Below are 22479 nucleotides of genomic sequence, written 5' to 3'. Positions count from 1 at the left end.
TGCATTTAACCTCCTCCCAGTGCAAGTGGTGATAGTGGCAAGTGTGGAAAAGCTGGGCTGACCCAAATAAGTGATGTTTCAAAGTGCTTTTAGCAACTTGGCTTCAGTGGGATGTCTTTTAAGAATTTGAGCTGTTTTAAGAATAGCAGATTTCTGTTTCTAGAACTGAATTAGATGAAAAATCAGTATTTTTTTCTTTACAAAATATTATATTTTGTTTGCACTGTCCTGATGATGGGTTTGTTTGAAAAGTATACCAAGTATTTATTTGGAAAGCATCTTATATGAAGTACAAAATCATTTTTAGAAACAGCCTCTTTGATTTGGATTTACTTACCTAGAAGAATAATTTCCATTTTAATTTACTCTAAGACCTAAGCCTGCAGTAGGTCACTGAGCTAAAGAGAGTTTGTCTCTGGTTCTGTCTATGTGAGAATTTGGTCTTCTATATTTGTATTCTTTATTTATATCTTTCATCATAAATTTAACACTACCATATATCGTAAGATTCTTTCATATTTTATAATTACAACTATGTGATGGAATAAGAACTAAAAGCAGAATGTGGGATTTGGCCAGGAAAGGCAAGGAGTAGCAAAGCCCTGGGTGGTGATGTACTGAGAAAGAGAAGAGCAAATCAGGAAAAAAAAAAATTACTGTAAAATACGTGTAAATATTGAAGACAACTGAGACTCAAATCAAAGTTTTCTATCATATATAATTGGAATTAACTTCTGTTACAAGGTTTTCTGAATGCAGACAAGTGAAGAACTTTCTTTTCTGTTCATTTCTCCTCTGTGTTTTGAACTGGCTGAGAATCACTTCAGATATTGTAATGAAACATCATATGCAAGAGCATATGGCTTTAGCTCTAGTTTTTTTGGTTTGTTTTGCTTTTTTAATCTTTATTGTAATTTACACTGACACACTCTTTTAGTAGCTGATTTGATAATTTTAGTGATAAATATTAATATGATTCTGCAGTTAGGCAATATTATGAACGTATCCATTTCATTTAAATTGGCTGGCTCAAGAAGTCAGCTTCCCAATGTTTGCTTCTCTGCAGGGTTAGATATATTTCCTCATTTTTTTGTGCTAAATAGTTTCTCTTCAATATTTATGAGATGGCAGCACCAAACATTTTTTTATTAAAATGGAGATGTATGTATTAGGCTGGACAAAGGTCAAGAGAAAAGTGAACTATAAAGAGAATTATCAGCAATTAATAATAATAGCATGACACGGGGTCTTAAGATAGAGAGGAATATTTGTTCTCTGAAATGATAAATTAAAATTGACAAATGAAGCCATATTTCTGCATAGAGATGTACACAGGCCTCATGATTTTCTCTGAATGTAGTTCATACCTAAATTATATTTCACCAAGATTAAACTTGTTTAGCTCAGATCTGTATCGATTGAGTTAGAAATTATTATGGAAATTGAGCATCTCAATTCTGGATGAAGTGCCTGCAAATGCAATCAACAGTTGTTAAAGGATTCAAGTTTCAGCAACTTATTTTAACAACATTTTAACATTTATAACATAAAACGGTGCTGGAAGCTGGCAATTGTGTATTAATAAATATCTGGAGCAAATGTTTTTTACATAAATAAGATTTTCTAGCAGTGCCTGTTGTTTTCTAGGCAACAGGATGCCAAAGCTTTCATCCTGTGGTCCCTTCAGGCAGTGCTCATCAATAATCTGCTAAAATATGGAACTGCTTATTAGATTTTTTTAAATTAGAAACACATTCTCAGTGGAACAGGGAAAAAAAAAAAAAGTCATGCAGCATATTGGTGGAAATGATCTCTCAGTGAAGATGACAAATGGCTTCTTAAACCTCAGAGCTCCAAACTCACCTGCTACAGGGCTGACTGACATGCCTAGAAAAAAACCACCAGGCTGTAGTAATTTTTAAGGGTGCCAAGAACCTGCAGTTCCCATTCATTTCTGTATTACTGTATTACCAGCTTTTGTAGCTTCACTTCTTGGTCTGTTTAGAAAAAAATCCTCTTTGAAAATTACTTGAGCTGTCACAGGCTGGATATTTTTAAAATAGCTTTAATGGTTCTGAGGCATGATGTAGGGTTCTAAAAATGTTTAGGAATTTTATAGGCTCACAGAAATTCCATTCCTCAGGCTATGTAGGCTTTTAGGAAGAATAGGAAGAGAACCTTTCTGCTATGCACGATTCCTCACTGCAGAAGTCAGCCAGAGGATTATTACAATAATTTCCCAACTGTCAGGAAAAGTTGTCAGTCTCAAAGAGGCTGGAAACCAATTAAAAATATTCAGTTAGGTGTGGAAGGTTATTTTCAGGTAACTGTTTCTAATTAGCTCTGTTCCGAGGTATTTAAAGATTAAACTGATTTTGGAGCCATTAGTGTCTGTCTCTGTTGCCTTGTGACTAATGAGTAGAGGTCCTGGTGAACAGGAGGGGAGTAGATTTAATGCCAAGTTTTAAAGAGAAGGGAGAGAAAAGTGTTGGTTATGGAGTCTCTAGGAATGTGCTGGTATCAAAGTTTCAGTCCTGGGACATAGCTGGAACTAGTAAGTGCACACTGCATTTTTAATGCCAGAAAATAGAAGAAGAATGTGCCATCAGCACAGGTTTGTCAGCAAGTTAGGCTTTTACTTCTTGTGGCCAGAGGAACGGCCTTGAATGTTGTACTTAGCTTTTCATAAAGAATTGAAGCTTCCCCACAAGACAGACTTTTAAGCAAGCTGGGAATCATAGAATCATAGAATTGGCTGGGTTGGAAGGGACCTCAGAGATCATCAAGTCCAACCCTTGAACCACCGTTGTGGTTTCTAGACCATGGCACTGAGTGCCACATCCAGGCTCTTTGGAAAGATCTCCAGACACGGAGAATCCACTACTTCCCTGGGCAGCCCATTCCAATGCCTGATCACCCTCTCCAGAAAGAAATTCTTTCTAATCTCCAACCTAAACCTCCCCTGGCACAACTTGAGACCCTGCCCTCTTGTCTTGCTGAGAGTTGCCTGGGAAAAGAGCCCAATCCCCCCCTTTCTCCAACCTCTTTTCAGGGAGTTGTAGAGAGTGATGAGGTCTCCCCAGAGCCTCCTCTTCTCCAGCCTCAACACCCCCAGCTCCCTCAGCCTCTCCTCATGGGATCTGTGCTCGAGTCCTTTCACCAGCCTGGTTGCCCTCCTTTGGACCTGCTCCAGGACCTCGATATCCTTCCTAAACTGAGGGGCCCAGAACTGGACACAGGACTGGAGGTGATATACTCGAGGTGAAATACAGTCATGTCCTTTTTGGAGAGAATTCTGAAATTCTCTCCATTTGGAGAGAATTCTGAAATCATTTCCTGGTTTAGAGAAACTGATTTTTTGAGACTGCAGCATCCAACTGTGTGAGAACAAAGAGAGAGGATGCTCTGGCATCAACAGGGACCAAGGTCAGGGCTTGTTTTGAGCCCTGGAGGTGCAGTGGGTGAGGAGGGGCAAAAACCCAGGGCAAGCCCAAGGATTCCATACCTTAAATGTCATCTGTGCTATAAATGAGCAAGTTTGCAGGGTTGTTTTGGGGGATTTCTACCAAAAAGGTCCTGTCCATCTCGTGCCTGAGGCTGTCTCCAAGGCTTCTACTGCTAGAAGTGCACAGCTCCCTGCTGCTACCTGGAGCTGAGAATAACTTTGGATCTTGTATTGATCACGAGGGTTAATATTACTTAATTATTATTATGTTAAATCTCTTTTCAAGCCATGGATCTCTTTTCCTTTTCCTGGTTCCCAGGTGGGATTGAGTGATTGAAGTGCTCACCAAATCATCAGAGATAAAGCTGCAGCTCTAGCAGGCTGGGTGGAACACTAGAAACTGTGTTTCAGTAGTTGAGTATCAAAATGAGATTTATTAAAAGGAGTTCTGCAGTTATTTGTGGTGACTCAGTGCTTTTCAGTATTTTCATCAATGATCTGAATGATGGAATGGAGTGTCTGCTTATTCAATTTGTAACTATACCAAGCTGGAAAGGACTGCAAGGACAGTGCAGGACAGGGGTAGAATTCAAAATAATCTTGACAAATTGCAGGTATCATCTGGAAAAATAATGTGCTATTGCAAAGTATCAAAATACGAGGTATTTTTTAAGTGTTAACTTGACAGAATTAAATTTGTATGTAGTTAATGCTGATGTAAATTACATATTCTATTTCAGTTCTTTTGTTTCGTCCATAACAGGCTTGTTGGCACCAAAACTGTGTGGTCAGGTTTGCTTTATTTAACCATTTTTAATTTGCTTAAAACTGTTGTCTTTTAAAAGAAATCAGATGCTACCAGAAACATGAGATTCTACCTTTTTTTTTTTTTTTTTTTTTTTTAAATGAAAAGTCAGACAACTGAACTGTAACATTAGAACACAAGGGAAAAATAAATATTTGGAAGATGGATATTGCTCAGGAGAAAGAGAGAGGACAGAGACAATAGAGTAACAGCTGTAAGATGATCCTTGTGATTTCATTCAGCTATTTTCTTTACTCTTTTTTTCTTCCAGATCCCCTCTACCAGTGCAAAAGAAAGGAACTATTCCCTTTTTACATCCTTATGCAAAATCTTATTCTAGTGAATGTCTGCTGATCACGTAGTGATTAATTAGATAGAGCAGCACTGGTTAGTTTTACTTTTTGGATGAAGGATATTATGCATTTTCCTAATCTCCTTAGTGGCCTGGAATTCTATTTTTGTGTGTAACACACAGAAATGTCCCCAATTTATAAAATAGCATTTCAAAGCAGATAACATTATCCTTGAAAGGACTACCATGCTATGATCTTAATTTTGCGATGAAGCAAATCCATAAAACTTTGTTACTGGGTCTCCCATTTCTGTCAGACAACCTTCACCACTGATTGTACTTCTGTTCCCTTGCCCAACTCAAGGCCTTCTTCCTAATGGTGACCATTTATCTAGACAAAATGACCCTCCGGTGCCCATTAGCACCACTTATGAAATGGCAACTAGGATGTGATGTGTTACCTGCCTCCTGTGTAGAAGTCCCAGTGGCCTCTGAAATAAATTACTAATTTTATTTGAAAGGGTAGAGCTTGCTCCTGCAAGTGGGCTGGTATTTGGACCTGGGGATTCAGTTCCTTACAAACAATGACGAGGTTAAAAGTGTTTCAAGAGTCTTAGAGGGATGCATAATTATTCATTATTTTAAAATGAGAGAAAATCAGCATATAATAATCTCCTTTCTGTTCTCCAGTTTCTGATAATCCATAATAAAAGCATCATTTAAAACATATCTTGTTGAGACAGACACAGAAACAGGTTAGATTTTTGTGTGTTTCAACTTGTGTTATTCCTCAGCACCTTTGAGCAGGTTTAATAATTTTTCTTTTTTTCATGAGAATTTAAGGCCACCACTTTAAGTAAAAAATGATAGAAATACTTAATGTTCTTTCCTTTGTTCTGCTTCCCCCTTTTAGCAGACAGATGATGCAGCACAGACCGACGGCCAGCAACAGACACAATCTTCTGAAAACACAGAAAACAAATCACAGCCCAAAAGGCTTCATGTCTCAAATATACCATTCCGATTCCGGGATCCAGATCTTAGACAAATGTTTGGTGTAAGTACTCATATTTGATTTATCCTTTTCGATATTTCCATTGCAATAGGTATCTTATAGGCAACCGTGAGAGCAATATCACTCTTTGAAGCTGTTTAACCATTTAAAGATTCTCTTTTAATTTGCAAAGCATCTGATTTGCCAGTCACAACTGGGAAAATGAATTCCCCTGATTCTGTTGTGATACAGATGAGTGCATTCGATGTTTTATGCCACTTGGTATTACTTAAAAAAAAAAAAAAAAAAAGCTGCAGACATTGGTTTAAAATATGGAATGTATCTATATTCCTCCTGTAACACACCTGGATTTATCTGCCTGTATTTATTGATTCTGGAAAGCTTGCTGTAAAATAGTCAGTGCTTAACCTCATGATCAAGGGACCCAAATCTACAGAAGGCAGCCATGGGCTGAATTTAAGCAGCAAGTCCAGGATTAGGATTTCTCACCAATGGTTTTGTAGGTCTATAAGATTCCAAACTCTTTGCCAGTATTTTTCCATAATTTTTGCTTTTTCCCAGGCCATTAGCTGCCTTCATGTGCATTGCCTGTGTTTTACACATCTCACACCTGCCCTTCATTCTAGGCTGATCACCATGAGAGGTTAGACCTGGTTTCTCCTCCCTGCTACTCTTAGGTTTATTTTCAACTGTTGCTAAATACTATCTAGAAATAGTCCTTGATTAGAAACCAGCTGTTCCTTTTCCAATTTAGTACTTTTAAGTATTAGTGTTCTTCTTGCTTTCTTATTAGGGACTCATTAAGATTTAATTCTCTTCCACGTTCCAGTTTGTTACCAGTGAAGCATCAGCTACATCATGGCACTATCCTGCTCTCCATCTTACATGTTTGATTCAGATTTTTAAGTCCTTCTAATGTCTTTATATGTGAGTTAAGAGGTTATTTTTTCCAGTATTTGTATCCAGTGAAGGAAACAGTCGCTGGAAAAAGAATCCTGGGATAGTACTGAGAAATGAGGGAGTGTTTTACTCTTTCTGACTTGTTACAAGGAGCCTCTCCTAAATGCAGCTCACAGCACACTGGAAAAGTAACAGAAGGGATAGTAATTAAAATAAACAGATGTATTTAAATTCAACAAAATGATTAAAATTGATTTAATTTGAAAGTAAACAAAAGGAATTTTTTGAGGGACTGTAGGAATTTATAAGTTAAAAAAACCTACATTTATTTTCAATATTTCTAAGCCCTAGAACTCAAAAGAGACTGGCTGGTGTTTTCCAACTTTAGAATGAGTTAGTACCTTCTGAAATGATAGAAAAATGCCATTTCTGCAAGTGTGAGGGAAATGTCTGGTATAGAATATTGTAACAGCTGCATCATGACCATGTTCCTACATGTGGCAAATGATCTTTTTCCATGGACATAAGTAGAACAGAGGATTTTTTAAGCATTGATTCAATCTGCTTAGGGGCAGATCTGACTCCTCTTCAGTGCTTGATTTTCTTTGATTTTATATTTTTTAGTTTTTTGTTACTTTGTGCACCATTTTCTGAAGCAAACATCTGTATTGTGCATGCAAAAGGGTTGAAGTTATGTTATTTTCATGTAACTTTTCTATTTCTTTGCAGCAATTTGGTAAAATCTTAGATGTTGAAATTATTTTTAATGAGAGAGGCTCAAAGGTAAGCAGTTTAATTCACCCATGGAATGTTTTGATTCATTGAAGTATTTACGAGTAAAAGGAAACAACTGCACTGCTGTAAAAAATGTCTGAAAAAGCCATGTTAGTTAAAGCATCTTCTGAGCTGTCATTCAGTTTCCTAAACAGCATGAAAATCATTGGACTCATTTTATATCTTGTAAAGGGGGTAATTTTAGCTACTCCAAACTGTCATCAGTTTTGTGGGAATGTTGATTTCTGCTGGTTTTTATTCTTCAATGGTAATTATCTTGTTTATTTTACAAGATGAGTCCATACTTACACCTATTTGTAGGCAGGTCTGTATTAGTACAGGTATTTTTTTTCCCCCCTGTTGAAATGAAAGATGGTAATGATAGCTAATAACTATCTGCTTTGGTAATTAGCTGAGAAAATATGTGATTGATCTAGATTGCCTAAGTGCAGATGCTTTCCTCTTTAGTTGAAGCTTCAGTACACCAACCCTTTGAAAACAACCTATTTAAACACTCACTTGATTTACAGACTTCTTACTGTGTTGCATTCTTTTCTGAAAAATCATTTTGTCTTAAATGGATCCTTCAATTTATTCAATATTTAAGAAACAAAACAAGATAGAGTGGCTATGACTGCATTAGCATCTTTAGCTGCTGAAAAACTCCAGCCCAGGGTGCTTCTCTTGTGGTATCAGATGTATTTTAAAGATGTATTTGTATGTGAAATGCATCTCTTTTTCCTGTTCCTCCCATGTCAGACACACTAAAACATTTATCCACCAATGCTTCAGTCTACATGTAACTCATATATTATTATTGGGGAATTTTATTCCTGTTCAAGACATACTGTAAGGTGTTTTAGGAGGATTAGCTATAACATAAATCTCTCTTAAGTCAGCTATATTTTAATGCTATTTTACTATTTATGATTTACTATTACTATTTTACTATTTTTAAACTATATTTTAATGTATCTGTATTTATATTCCAAATTGACAGCCATCAACTTCTTCTGAAAAGCAAAAATAAAAAAACAAAATAAAAACACACAAAAAACCCCCACAAAAAAACAGAATAGCTGAAAAATTCTGATTTATATGCTGAAATTTTTCTGACATTTATTAATTAGTACCCTTGCCTGCTAGCCCAAAACACAGTTGGAGCATTTACTGCTTTCTCAGTAAACAACCAAAATGTGTGCAATTTGGGGGTTTAGAACCCTCCTACCCTGCCTGAAACTTAAAATTAAATTATATCTGTTCAATAATACTTTGCAAAGATGCTCATTTTCCAGAACCTGCTTCTATTGGGTCATGTTATACATTTCAAAAGCCATCCCACACTTGGCACCTTTAATGGGTTCTATTGAAGATGTGGGGTGGAACTGAAGACACACATAGTGGTTGATGCATTGGTTTAACCATTAAATCTTATAAATATGGGACTTTTAACCACCACCTCTGCATCAGGCTGCATAAGAATGAGGCTTTTTTGAAGTGTTTTTGGGGTTGAAATGAGGAGACATTTTTGGGGAGAGCTTTTTTGGTAGTGATCTTACAGATTATCCCAGTGCTTTGCATAAAAAGGAGCTCCTAGAAAGGATTTCTCAAGGAAGAGTGAATCCTACCTTTTTTTTTAGGTATGTTTATAGGGTTACTATCTCAGCTGTGTGTTGGTGCTGGCTCTGAGGAAGCTGCTGAAGCATCTCTGATGCATCTCCTGACTTTTGTCTGCTGCTTCTCATTCTTCAGAGTTGTTTCCCATCCAGCAATCTAATATTTTGATTTGCAGAAGCATCCTTAGGCTTTCTCAGTTAAATGCAAAGTTTAAAAAATGGGATTAGGAATGACAGGAAGTTTTTTTTTTTTTTTTTTTTTTAATTATTATTATTTTTTTTTTAATCTGATCATTTCATGTCCATTCTGTAGGACTTAAGATGCAGCAGATTAAAGTCCCATTCCTGGCAGTGCTTATCTATGTTTTCATAAAATCCCACTGAAACTGAAAGGACTACTAAGTGGTCTCAAACTGAGTACAGGTAACAAAAGTTTGCAGGATCACAATTCCACCTTGTTTCTAGCTGTAGTTTGGCATGAAAGAATTGCTAGAAAATGTGTCTGTTTCTGGTTTTGTTTATTTCTTTTTCTTCGAATAATTCATGTTTAAGAATATTCTTGCAAAAACAGCAGAAGTAAGCTCATTTTCATGCCATAATAGTTAAGAAAAATTGAATTGCAGATTCAAAAAACATAATGCTGCAGCAACACCATAAAATAGAAAAGAATTTCACAGAAGGGAGTTTGTTCATAAAAGAAACTAATATAATGCAAGCTTCATGCTACAAATTTGTTTATTTAGGGCCATGATAGTAATTAAGATAATTTTGCTGGAATTGTATGGCAACACTGATGACATTTGAAAGTCTATATATGAATTGCTAGAATGTCAGTACTGTTTTGGTGTAGATCCTTCCTTACAATGTGTTAAATGAACGAGGTTTACCTTTGCCAATTCTTAAAGCTGTTGATGAAAGTAACATGGAAAACTGCAGGTAACTCACCTGTCTCTCTGTTTACCACTCATCTTGGGAGGAGAATAAAGAATTTAGCTTTTATTACTGTGCCTATTTTAATTCCACTCTGCTGTTTTAACACTGAAGCCCTGGGTGGAGTCTTGGGCACAAGTGCAAGGCTGAAAAGGTGGAGGAAGAGCAGTGAGTGCCATTTTTTACAGCTGTAAATCAATGCTCTATACAGCTATAAACCATGTGTATGCTTTCATAAATCTGTGTAAATCTATTAATATACACTCTATATATTTTGTATTGTATTAAAAAGTATTTCTTAAAAAAAGAAATTCTCCAAAGCACCTCCCAGATTAAAACATAACCCTCCCAGGTACTAACTTGGCTATGGCAAAATCATGAGGCAGATTTTAAAAATTTATATTACTGGTTAATAAAATACATATTATGCTAAGCTAAAGTAGCTGTTGGATCAGCTGCATATCAAATTAATGTGTTTGTGTAGATATTTGAAATGTGTGGGGAATGGAGCTGTGTTCTGTGATTGAGTTTCTGTATCAGCTAGGTAAAATAAGGGTTTACAGAAATAATAACTTAATTTTAAATAGTATTAATTCTGAGAATAAGTATAACATAAGAAATTAAAGAATTACAGTGAGTGTCTTTTCATAATCTTTGAAGTTCCTGTCTTATCTTGGCATGTGGCTCCACTTTATATCTTTTTCTAATTTTTAAAATATAATTAGCTTTTTATCTTTCCCTTCAGTTGCTTGAAAGGAAATAGCTGGTATTGCTGCAAGCTGAGATGACTGATTATAAATTTTGACTAACCAGCTCCCACCAATTGTTTGCAGTTCTGTAAAGGGGCAGCAGGATCAGAAGGGAGAGCAGAGAGGAGTGGGGCAGGTTCTGGAGCTGGGCTCATTGGATCAACAGGTTCAGGGATGTATTCTGCTGTTAATTTTTCTTAATAGCATCTTGAACTATGAAGTCTTTCTACAAAGCTTTTACAAGATTCGAGAGAACACTATAAAATAAAATTTTAAGGTTGAGGCTGGGTTTAGGTATAAGCAAAGCCTATGAAAGCATCTAAAACACAGTGCTGAGGAGAAGGATTTATTTTGTCCCAAACACTCCTGGTGTTCTGGGGAAAAGAGAGTTGGATCCTCAGTGTCCTTTGACAGAGTGAGGTTGGGGCTTTGTGCTAAAGTGATGGAGGAAATGTGAGGAAGCAGAGAGGCTGAGGATGGGTTTGGGTAGCAGGGACACAGCTGAGCTGAGCCTGAGTGGACCTTGAGAAGAGAGGAAAAAATAAAGATCAGACAGTGTTGGTGAAGCTGTTTGGTAAAGCACAGGACATAAACTGCTACTATATATATAAATACCACTTTCTGTTTTAGAAACAGGCATAAATAAATATGGTTTTTGAGTAGGTAAAGAAACCCAAGTATTTCACATGTAACGATCCTGATAGTTGCTTACATCTTTCTGCCTGTTAATTTTGTATTTCATGTCCATTGTTTTTTTCTCAATGCTTGGTGTCAGTTTTGCCTTAATTTCGAATTTAGCCTCTTTGTATAAAATGTATAAATAAATGTTTAAGTATCTGTTTTCTTCTTTTTTTAAAAAAATTACAATGTGCATAAATGTTGAACTGCAATAAGTGGGAGAATGCTGACTACAGAACTTATCAGGGGGATGATGAAGGGAAAGACAGGATGCTTATTGCTGAGGAACAGCCAGGAGGAAAGATTTAACTCCATAGTTTAAAATAACAGTAAAGAGCAAGGTTTTAGTAGGACTTCAGATATGTGCAGCAATGACTACTCCTTATAAAGCAGCCATGAGTAACTTGCAAATGTTTCTTGGTACCAAACAAGACCAAGGAGGTGGAAGTGTATTTGTTGGGTTAACTTTGGGAAAGCACGCAAAGGCCTGGTAATGCTGACATGAGAACCACTTCAAAGGGTTGGTGTATGTTTCTAAACTGTTTTCTGATCTCAGATTTTGGCAGAAATATTTACCATCACAAGCAATGTTTAACTGAGCACAAGAATAAGAAACTTAGTAGGATTGGAGATGTTTGTTTAGCCTAATATCACCAAGCCAAGTGTTTGTCCCAAGCAGAATTTCACGTTTGACAAGAGTTCTCCTGTCCCAGTAATGTGGGATTCTGGAGTTTTACCAGTTGCATGTTCTATATGTGAAAGTTATATCCAGAAATAGTAAATGAAGCAGTTAAACTTATTCTAAACATTTGCATTTTTATTCCTTTATCAGAGTTTCTTTTCCTATTCACATCATGTGATTTTATTTATTCTGTTAATACAAAAAAGCTTATACTTTGTTCTGAAAGTACTTCTGTTTGGTTGGTGCTTTTCTTTTTCTTTTTTTCTTTTATAAAAAAATAAGTAAAGGCTGTAGAGTTTGGCAAAAAGTTTAAGTTACCCTAGTGTTGCATGGGAACAATGTTTCTTATGATCACAACAGCATGTTTAAGTAGACAATGTTTTAGAGGATATTGACATTCAGTGTTGAATTCTGTGCACATGTTTTTTATTTCGTTGAGATATCTGCATGTCATGAAAACGTGGTTCATTTTCTTTCCTCATTAGTTCATTTCTTTCTATGTGAAAACACTGTAATTGATTTGAATTTCATTTTCTTACTGTTATTTTGGTTTTCCTCCGTAGTGACGTGTAGAAAGGTATTTTGGGCAGCATTCTTGGACTTTCTCAGAGGGTGTTCTATAACTGATGACAGCAAAAAAAAAAAAAGAATAATTTGTTCACCTTTGTCGCTCTTTACTGCACATCTCAAGACAGCTCAATTTTTTCTAATTTGCATGTTACAGAACTGAAGCGAGGACGAGGAAGTATTAAATTAAAGAGAGAGAGAGAGAGAACATAAGCAAAACAAGTGGTCGCTGACTGAAATAATAATGTGCATGTTGTTTTCCCCCCTTCTCCCTCCTGCATGCAGGGATTTGGTTTCGTAACTTTCGAAAATAGTGCTGATGCGGACAGGGCGAGGGAGAAATTACACGGCACCGTGGTAGAGGGCCGTAAAATCGAGGTGCATGTTCAAAATATTTTCCTTTTCATCTTTTTGATAAATGTCTGCTTCACTCTCATTTGTTGTTTCAGATGCATCATTGGTGTCTTCTGTGTGCTCCCCTCTCCCCTCCCCGTTGTTTATATATATATCTACTTTATATATAAAGAGAGAATCTGGCCTTACTTGGGTTGGTTTTGGTTTTTTTTTTTTTTTGGTTGTTTTTGTTTTGTTTTTTTTTTGTTTTATGGTTTCTTTTCTAATGGTTTTCGTTGTCATTGCTGAAAGGTGGATGAGAGAATTGGAAAAAATAAAAAAAAAAAATAAAATGAAAGCTTGAGTATTTTGAAGTGGTTATTTTGGATGTTTTGGAAATCGATGGGTGCAGTAGATTCCCAAAAAACAGCCAAAAAAAAAAAAAAAAAAATTGAGAACAACAACAACAAAAAAAGTGTGACAGACAAAACAAAACAAACAAAAGGTTGGTTTTTTTTTTTTTCTTTTTCTTTGGTTCTTTTTTTCTTTTGTTTTGTTTTTTTTTTCCCTGCAGGGTTGATGCGGGATCCACAGTGGCTTCCAGCAAATTCCAATTGGAAAAGAAGCATCCAAAAGATGTTCGAGCAAAAGAACCCAAAGCAGAGTAAACCCCCACTGATTTTAACCTTTAATTTTTAACGAAACCATCAGGCTCCTTTGCCTGGATGGCCCGAGCCATTCAAACCTAATCAAAAAAAAAACCTAGCACTGATGTTTTGTACCACTGGATCCCCTTCAATACTGCCCGAGTCGTATTTGTTAGAGTTTTTAAAAAAAAAAAAAAAAAAAAAAAAAAAAAAATTACCAATTGAAAATGCTGTCGTCTTTTGAGTAAGATGTTGCATATTTTGCCTTTTCATTTTCCCCCTTCGACGGTAGCTCTTAGGGCCCTCACCAAACTCTCAGTAACCATGGTAACTGTATACATACCCATGCTGGCGATGGTGCTGAATGGTAAGTGGAGAAGTCCATCTGCCGTTTCACGTATTTAGCGCTGATATACCACGTGGATTTTTTTGACTTGTTGTATTAAGTTTTCTTGATGCTACATTTTTTTCGATAGTGGTACGCCTGTAATTGAGTGTACGTTTTAAGCGAGCCTGGGAGGCACTGATTTGGATTGAGGATATGACTTCGTGCACATCTTACTCAGATTGTTAACTCCATATTGTGTTAAATAATGCACCCTCTTTTTATCCTTTTGTTAGCTGTGATTTTAAAGCTTGAATGATTTTGTTAATTCTTGCAATGAAAAAGGCTCTTGTTCCAAGTGTTGAATGCTAGATGTTGCTTTTCCAATGGTACTTCTCTTCTAAAGGGTTATGTTGCACACTGCTAAATTTGTTTGTCCCTTTTTTTGACATTTTCTTTGTTTCCTTGTACCTTGTCTCTTTCCCTTTTACTCCACTGCATGTTCCTTCATATAATCTTTTTTTTTTTTTTTCTTCTGTTTTGAGTATTTATTGTATCAGTGTTATCATGGAATACAAGCATGCTCTTAAGTCTTAAATTATGCAGTACCTTTTAATTTGCTTTTAATGTCTTTTTATTAAAGTTTAAATGATATGATGTTGCTTTATTGAAATGATTTGTAAGTTAAAATGGTTATGAAAGTAAATGTAATTATAAACAGTATGATTTTGTTATGCACCTGTTGCCTTCTATAAATTAAATTGCATTTTATTTTTACATGACTAATAGCAATAATAATGCATGCACTAAATAGTAAGGTGGACCCCCCCTGGAACCCTTTTTAATCCAGTGTTCTATGTGCTTAGGTAAATAATGCAACAGCACGAGTAATGACAAATAAAAAGACCGTCAACCCTTACACGAATGGTAAGTGCCTGATTTTCCTGCTTTTTTTCTTTCACATCAGTGCCCAAAAAAACCTCACTCAGCTGTGGAGCTGGGGGACTCATCTACTCCTGAGGTGCCATAGGTCTCATCTCCCCATTTCCCTGGGTTTGGGTTCTACAGAGGGACCTGGACAGACTGGAGAGATGGGCTGATCCCAACGGGATGAGGTTCAACACGGCCAAGTGCCGGGTCCTGCACTTTGGCCACAACAACCCCATGCAGCGCTACAGGCTGGGGACAGAGTGGTTGGAGAGCAGCCAGGCAGAAAGGGACCTGGGAGTCTGGATTGACAGGAAGCTGAACATGAGCCAGCAGTGTGCCCAGGTGGCCAAGAAAGCCAATGGCATCCTGGGCTGGATCAGGAACAGCGTGGCCAGCAGGTCTAGGGAAGGGATTCTGCCCCTGTGCTCAGCCCTGGTGAGGCCACAGCTTGAGTCCTGTGTCCAGTTCTGGGCCCCTCAGTTTAGGAAGGAGATTGAGGTCCTGGAGCAGGTCCAAAGGATGGCAACGAAGCTGGTGAAGGGACTTAAGCACATACCCTATGAGGAGAGGCTGAGGGAGCTGGGGGTGTTGAGGCTGGAGAAGAGGAGGCTCAGGGGAGACCTCATCAGTCTCTACAACTCCCTGAAATGAGGTTGGAGCGGGGGGGGGGGTTGGGCTCTTTTCCCAGGCAACTCTCAGCAAGACAAGAGGGCACAAAAGGTCTCAAGTTGTGCCAGGGGAGGTTTAGGTTGGAGATGAGAAAGAATTTCTTTCTGGAGAGGGTGATCAGGCATTGGAATGGGCTGCCCAGGGAAGTAGTGGATTCTCCGTGTCTGGAGATCTTTCCAAAGAGCCTGGATGTGGCACTGAGTGCCATGGGCTGGGAACTGCAGAGGGAGTGGATCAAGGGTTGGACTTGATGATCTCTGAGGTCCCTTCCAACCCAGTCGATTCTATGATTCTATGAACCTAAAACATGATCTGGTTGGGCATAAGTTCTGTGTCAGTGACTCGTAGCCAGCATCATTTTGTGGCTTTTGTAGAGGAAGCCAACCCTAGGAGAGCCTCATTCTCTTCTAGCTTGGTGCAGTGTTAAGATTGGGATGAATGAAGTCGTTGGAGGATTCAGTTTTGGTTGGATGGTGGAGGTAGGGAGACAGATGAAAGCATGAGATACTTTTAGTGCCAAGACAAAATCCTGTGTGTCTTCTTTCCACAGAAGTGAAGGGCAAACTTTAATTGGATGCTGGGTCCCCCTTGTTTCCCCTGGAAAAATCTCAGTTCCAAGCAATCTAAAACAAAATAATTCTTCTACTTACCTAAGTTGGTATAATGCTGTACCTTAATGATGGAAAAATAGCCCACAGATATTTGAAGGGCTTGGAAGCAATACATGTTAAAAACGTTTCCTTTGTACAGTGCTTGATCACGTTCTTGAGTTGTTGGTATTTGCTATTCTAAAAAATTTTAAAAAGTTCCTAACTCTCAATTTCAAAGAGTAATACATCATTTGAAGTTAGTAGCAATTAACATTTTCCAGTTTAAGTTGGCTGTTTACTTCTAATGATTTGCTTTTCAATTTAATTTAGTTTTTCCCCATCCAGCAGAAAGCAGATGAAATCTGCACATGTAGCAGTAAAGGTTTCCACAGGTACATTGGACTCTTTTCCACTTTGAAATATAATAGGTCTTATTTCCTCTATCTGAGGTCTCATTAGTGAGGCTTCCCTAAAACACATGGCAAACAATGGCTTTATTTTTTAATGAGGGAGTCATAATTTTTTTTCTATCACAGTATTAAAAATACAATATAGTGCTGGTTTTCATTTGACATGATAGTTAAAATCGTCTGGCATAAGAAGAGTCTGAGATTCCTCTTGCTTTCTCAGAAACTGTTTTCTTCCTCATTCTGGGTGTAAACGTGGAACTTGGCAAATGATGCAGATGGGAAAATTTTCCTTTTTGCTGGCTTGAAGACATCATGGTAAATGTAGCAAAAGAGACATGAAGCTTGACTGGATCACATAACACATTTTTTTTGCAATAGGGAGATAAATTAACTTTATGCATCTGAACTTTATCTCCTATACTGTAATGATAAAAGGATAAAAGCAGTTTTGTTATAAATTATGTATATTTGGTATTCATATTTTCCTAAGGCTACAAAACTATTAATTAGCAACTAGCATGTTACATATTGACATATCCAGTGCTGAAGGAAGTGAGTGCTAGAAATAGAGAGCTGAGATTTTGGGGGAATCTGCTTTTGGAGGAGGTTCACCCCTGTGTCCTGTGCTACAGGATTACTTAGGTCATACATTAACATTTCTTAATACCCAAAACCAGAATAATAAAAATTTGCTTTTAAGTATTTCCCACTTCAAGTGCTTTGTGTCTGTCATTTTCCATCCTGTTCCATCTACACCAGATCTTGCCAAAACTATGCAACATCCTGTTTAGTGAATAAAAATCAGCCTTTCTAGTTGTGAATCCCTACATCCAAGATGCTGCATGCAGAATATTCTTTTGCACACCTCTAGGTGTGTATCTGCTGAGGCAAAATCTGGTTGTAGTTCATATATGTTGATTTTTTTTTTTAGTGTTGGTGATCCCCTGAAGTAAACACACAAGGAGAATCATGTTCTTCTTGCATTATCATTACAAGTGGCAAAGCATCAAATGTAGATACAGGGTTATTATTATATATTAAACAGTGCATTTATTTTAACCATTTTTTAGCAGCAATCCTGACAGTGTATGATTCATTCTTTTATCATTTTGCCAGGAATTCCCCAGTACTAGAGCTGATTATTAAATATTATTGTTGTCTGAAATAAAGGTCTGATCTTTAAAATATGAGGCTAGTTTTTCTGTGTTCTTCTATAAGGATATCAACATTTACAAGATGCTTCTGATGCAGATAAGCAGATTTTTTTTATTTGCACATGCTTATCTCTTCAGCACTGCTTCTATGTGGCTTTACTTTGAAAGGAGTAAGTGGGCCTGTGTTGTATTACATGAAAACATCAGGGACTAATATCTATTGTAATTTAAAAATAGGATGCCCTCTCTTTTCTCTTTCCCTCCTGAATAATGCTGGCTGGTTGATAACAGGGCTTATGTTATCAATATGATTGCAAGTCTGTAGCTCCTCAAGCACAAAAGTCTAAACTTCTTATATGTGCAGCTTCTTTTTTGTTTGTTTTGTTTTCCTTTGGTGTCCTAGATGTTTTTTGAAATAGGAATCATTTCCCATGACTTGTGATGATTCCTGAAGTGAGCAGTTCATAAGCACTCAGTTGGTAGGAGGGCTTTTTTTGTGGAAGTTCAGTATCAGACAGGCTGATTTTGATAGCTGACCTCGGAGATGGAGCTGCCTTTTCTTGGCAAATAAATTCAGTGTCAGGCGTTCTACTTGTTGGCAAAAATATTTCAGAGGCATTTTTAGATGTTCCAGCCTCTCCTGTTCACAGTTATACTTCCTTCTGATGCCCATATTACAATTCAGGATGCTCACCCGGGTGTTGAAGGGAACAGAGGATCACAAGCAAGCAGATTCAGAGCACTGCAGCAATGAATAAGGAACGTGAAACAGAGATCAGTAGAGGGATATGTACGTTTTAAAGTTTGTACTTGTGAAGTCTTGTATTTGAGCCTTCTGGTGATCTAAGCTTAGATTCCAGTGCACAGCAAGTGACTATTTCCCTCCCTCCATTCCGTGCAAGGCAGGAAGGGGCAGGAAGCAATGTGACAGGCCAGCTTTCCTGCCAAAACTTTCCTTCCTTCCTAGGCAAGGATCCTGCTCTGCCCACTGCCTACCCAGGTTGGTTACTCCATGCAGTGGGGTTATTTAACTCTCTTAAATCTGTATTTTTTCCATAACTCTCTGTGGTGGGGTTTTCGGGTAGGCACGCGGGGATTGTTGGTTTCCTTGTTTGGTTTTGAAGTTTTGTGCTCTGCTAGTTTCAGCTTGAGGAGAAGGTTAATGTTGTGAACAGAAGACAAATGCACAGAATTACAGCTGCTGCAAAGAATTTGCCTTCTCCCTCTGCTGCAGCAGGGTTACTTGGCAGATGCTCTCTCAGATCCATGAACTCCCGTCACACTTGGTTAACCCGCACAGCTCTGGGCCAGCACGTTGTTAGCTGATGAGATAAAGTGAAGTTTAATTACTGTTATTTTCATGATGAATGAAGTATTTCCTATCTGAGCTTCAGAAAACCCGATGAGCCAGCTGTCAGAGTGAGAGGTAAGAAGCTGAAAGATGAGAGTGACTTTCAGCTGTGAAGAACGAGCCGAGCCGTCCAAGACTTTTTTCTTTCTTTCAGACAAATTGGGGCACTCTTAGTGTAATGTGGATGCTGAGAGGTGTCAAACAAGCTGACAGATCAAGCTGATCTTTCATTTGGATGGTGTTGATCAGTGATCTTTTAAAAAAGAAATTATTTTGAAACACTAAATATTCCCCAAGCTTTAAAAAAGTTTGCTGAGAGTCTCAAACTTTGGATGATTTTCTGTCGCACAAGATGTGTTTTAGGGTATTTGTTATACCACAACATTCCTGAATATAATCCTCTAGTATGTAAAATCAAAGGGTCAGGTAAAAATCCTGTGATGTTTTCAGGAGGAAAGTCATTTTAACCCTTTTTGCTTGGTTGTATTTCAACTTCTGTAACTGCTACACACTCATAGCAGCTGTAATTACTTCTGCACAGCAATTCCATACGATGCTGCTCCTAAGTCTGTTTAACTCATTGCCTTTCAAAACTCAGTTTTGCCTCTCAAAAACACCCTTTACCTCTGTTCCTGAACTTCTAGTTACTGGTAAATAGTTGCTGTGCATCAGAGACAGTATTTTTAAAGGGTAGATTGGTTTTCTTTGTGTTACTACTGAGATTTTTGTATGACACTTCTTGTGTCTTATAATGAATTCATTATGGTTTTATGATTTTCTACTGTATTTTTTCATTGCATTACATGATATGGCCAAGACAAAATCAGGCCTCAATCCAGTTTGCATTTAAATTCTTCTAATCCTGGCTCTGTTGATTCTGAAAATTCTTGTTGTTCCTGTCCTGGCTGTTTTGTGTTTCCAGCAGCATAGTTACAGGATCTGTTTAAACTCCAGTAGTTCTTGAGTTTACAAGATGCTTTTTCTCAGGCTTCTTTCTTTATTCCCAGTTAGAAATGGTGCTTCCCACTCCTTGGATTCAAGTGTGCTTTTGGAAAACCCCTAATTTTTCAGCCTTTGTGGTTGAAAGAATTGTTCAAACCCTAAAGAATCCTGAAAGAGTGTGGGTGGGGAATATTCTATGGTGTTAGGTATTACCTGGGAGTGGTTCTACCTGTGGCTGAGCAAAACACAGTATCTGGCACTGAACCACAGCAGAGAAGGCTCATGAGTTAGCAGGGTTTTTCCCTCTTCCCCCTTCCCATTCAGTTTTTCCACCATTGCTCTCTTGAGCATCCCACATGATGCTTCTACAGCCATCCTGAGCACTCCAGGCTGACCTGGAAATGCCTCATGGGATGTAAGGACACATCAAAAATTACCTGGGGTTTGGCCAGAGCACACAGCACAGAATATCTGGTGGTGCTCTGCTTTGGTTTCATGCCAGCCACGGGAGGAGGGTGATGATTTAAGATCAAGGCTGAATTTGTCCCACTTCACAGCTTTGCAGGATGTGACTGTGGCTTTCTCTTAGGTGCCAGCTAAGATGCTAACAACATTTATCAGCTGTAAAAGCAGGTGGTACAGACACTTCTGATGTACTAATGCAAATGGAGAAGAAGTCTCCATGGTTTGATTAGGATCCCACATCTCCTCCATGTCCCAGGAGGCATTTCCATACAGTGCCATTGCTTCCATATATTCCCAAGTAGAATCAGAATGCTCAGAGGATTTGATTGCCTTGGAACCAACACTAACACACCAGAAACGTGTCCAGTAAATAAACTGTTGAGGCTATTCTGGTTTATAAACAGAGAGTTAAAGCAATGAAAATTAACTGATCTACTCTGGTGCTACATGATATAGGGATAACTGAACTAATTCTGACTTAATTCCATACCTTGAGGGAAAAAGGCCACTGTAGCTCTGCATTTCAACCAAGGTAATTTGCCTGATAATTTACTCCAGTTCAGAGAATGCCTTGTTTCATTCCTCATTTCCATAATTCATACTCTGATATTAAATATCAGTAATCTAAGATGCCTACAAAGCATTCCATAAAATGACCTGATTTTAAGCCATTTTACCTGCATATCTCTATAAAAATCTATGCACAGCTCTAAAAAATAAATCATTATTAGTATAATTGTTATTACCACTAATTGCAATATTAACTCCATTATGTTTTTATGTTTGCTGCAGGCTGGAAATTAAATCCAGTTGTTGGTGCAGTTTATAGTCCAGAATTCTATGCAGGTAAGGATTATGTGATAGTTGCCAATGTCTTCTTTTATTCTAGTGTGCTTTAAAGCATGCAAAAGTACAGAATACCTGTTTGGTGTGTGGTTTGATTTCTTTGATTAAGATATCCACAAGTCATTTTCAGATTTGTGGTGCAGGTTTCTAATTTGTTTGGGCATCTGAAAGTTTATACAGAAGATATATGAATACCTTTTTTGAAAGTAGAGAGTGTAACATGAAATGTACTGCAATATCCCAGTCTGATGTGAGATTTTATTTTATATATGTTTTATTTGATTTGATATTTTAGTACAGTCATACTCCTGCAGGAATTATTTAAGCCTAGAGAGCAACAGCAATAAATCTGTCTATATATATATATATATATTTTCTTTATATGCACGTACAGAAACACACACACAGAGTATCTGTTTTCAGAATTTTATCTTGAATATTTTTCTTTAAATTTTATACTTAGTTATTTTTATAGCAAATAAAGAAGAGCTGTTAGGAAACCCTTTTTCATAGCTGGTGGTTAAGCATGTGAAAAGGTTGCTCACAAAAGCTGGGGAATCTCCACTCATGGAGATAAACAAACCTCTAGTAGAGACAAAGCAGAAAAATTGTTTTAAAATTGTTTTAAATCAAGAAATGGTTTTAAAACAATTTTTCTAATGTCTAATCCAAACCTGCCCCCTTCTAGGTTAAAACCATTACCTCTTGTCCAGTTACTACATGCAAAAAGCCTCTCCCCACCATTATTGCAGGCACCTTTCTGATAAATAAAATAGGAATATTGTTACAAACAGATTTTTCTTTTTAAAAAAGCTGCCTGTAATACACCCAGTGCCATCTACTAAGATAGATAAAAATATTCCAATTAGAGTAAAAGTGGCTCAGCATGTTAAAAATACTATTTTTCCTGGATTTGCAATATTTAGTGTGGGCAGGATTTATTTCTTTCCCTGCTATATGCCTACAATGAGAAGAGGAATTTCACATTGATCTTGTTTGAGTAGTTAGTGAACCAAGCCTGAACCTGCATAAATCAGAAAGTCAGAGTTATTAGGCATTTCATATAAATGACTTTGTGTTAATGACAAATATAATAATATTCCCACAGTACAGTAATCAATTTTCTAATACGTATGCAGAATTAACAATCACTTATAATTGTCTCATGAAGTAGGGCATGAAGAGTTCACATAGTTTGTAAATTAAAATCAATATTTTCAATCTCTCCTGAAGGTAATTTTCCTAATTTACTGGACTTTTCCCTAACATTTATTTTGTCTTTTAATTATAAAATGGCAGGTTATTGATTTTTTTCTATAACCTCCTTAAGTCCCAAGTGCATTTTTATTGCCAGCACAAGGGAG

At 37.3% G+C, this 22479-nt stretch overlaps 1 protein-coding gene across 1 annotated transcript in view; it reads left to right on the top strand.

Moving 5' to 3' along the window:
- The window catches only part of RBFOX1 (RNA binding fox-1 homolog 1), an 818832-nt gene that overhangs the window by 727294 nt on the left and 69059 nt on the right, over nucleotides 1–22479 (top strand). The window contains exons 8-12 of the mRNA XM_030459827.1: nucleotides 5456–5599; nucleotides 7187–7240; nucleotides 12739–12831; nucleotides 14625–14685; nucleotides 21062–21115. Coding sequence (XP_030315687.1) covers nucleotides 5456–5599; nucleotides 7187–7240; nucleotides 12739–12831; nucleotides 14625–14685; nucleotides 21062–21115 — 406 coding nt within the window. The remainder of the gene's footprint in view (nucleotides 1–5455; nucleotides 5600–7186; nucleotides 7241–12738; nucleotides 12832–14624; nucleotides 14686–21061; nucleotides 21116–22479) is intronic.

This window comes from Calypte anna, chromosome 14, assembly GCF_003957555.1.
Source record: "Calypte anna isolate BGI_N300 chromosome 14, bCalAnn1_v1.p, whole genome shotgun sequence".
Lineage (NCBI taxonomy): Eukaryota > Metazoa > Chordata > Aves > Apodiformes > Trochilidae > Calypte > Calypte anna.
This window is presented reverse-complemented; position numbering and strand designations above follow the sequence as displayed.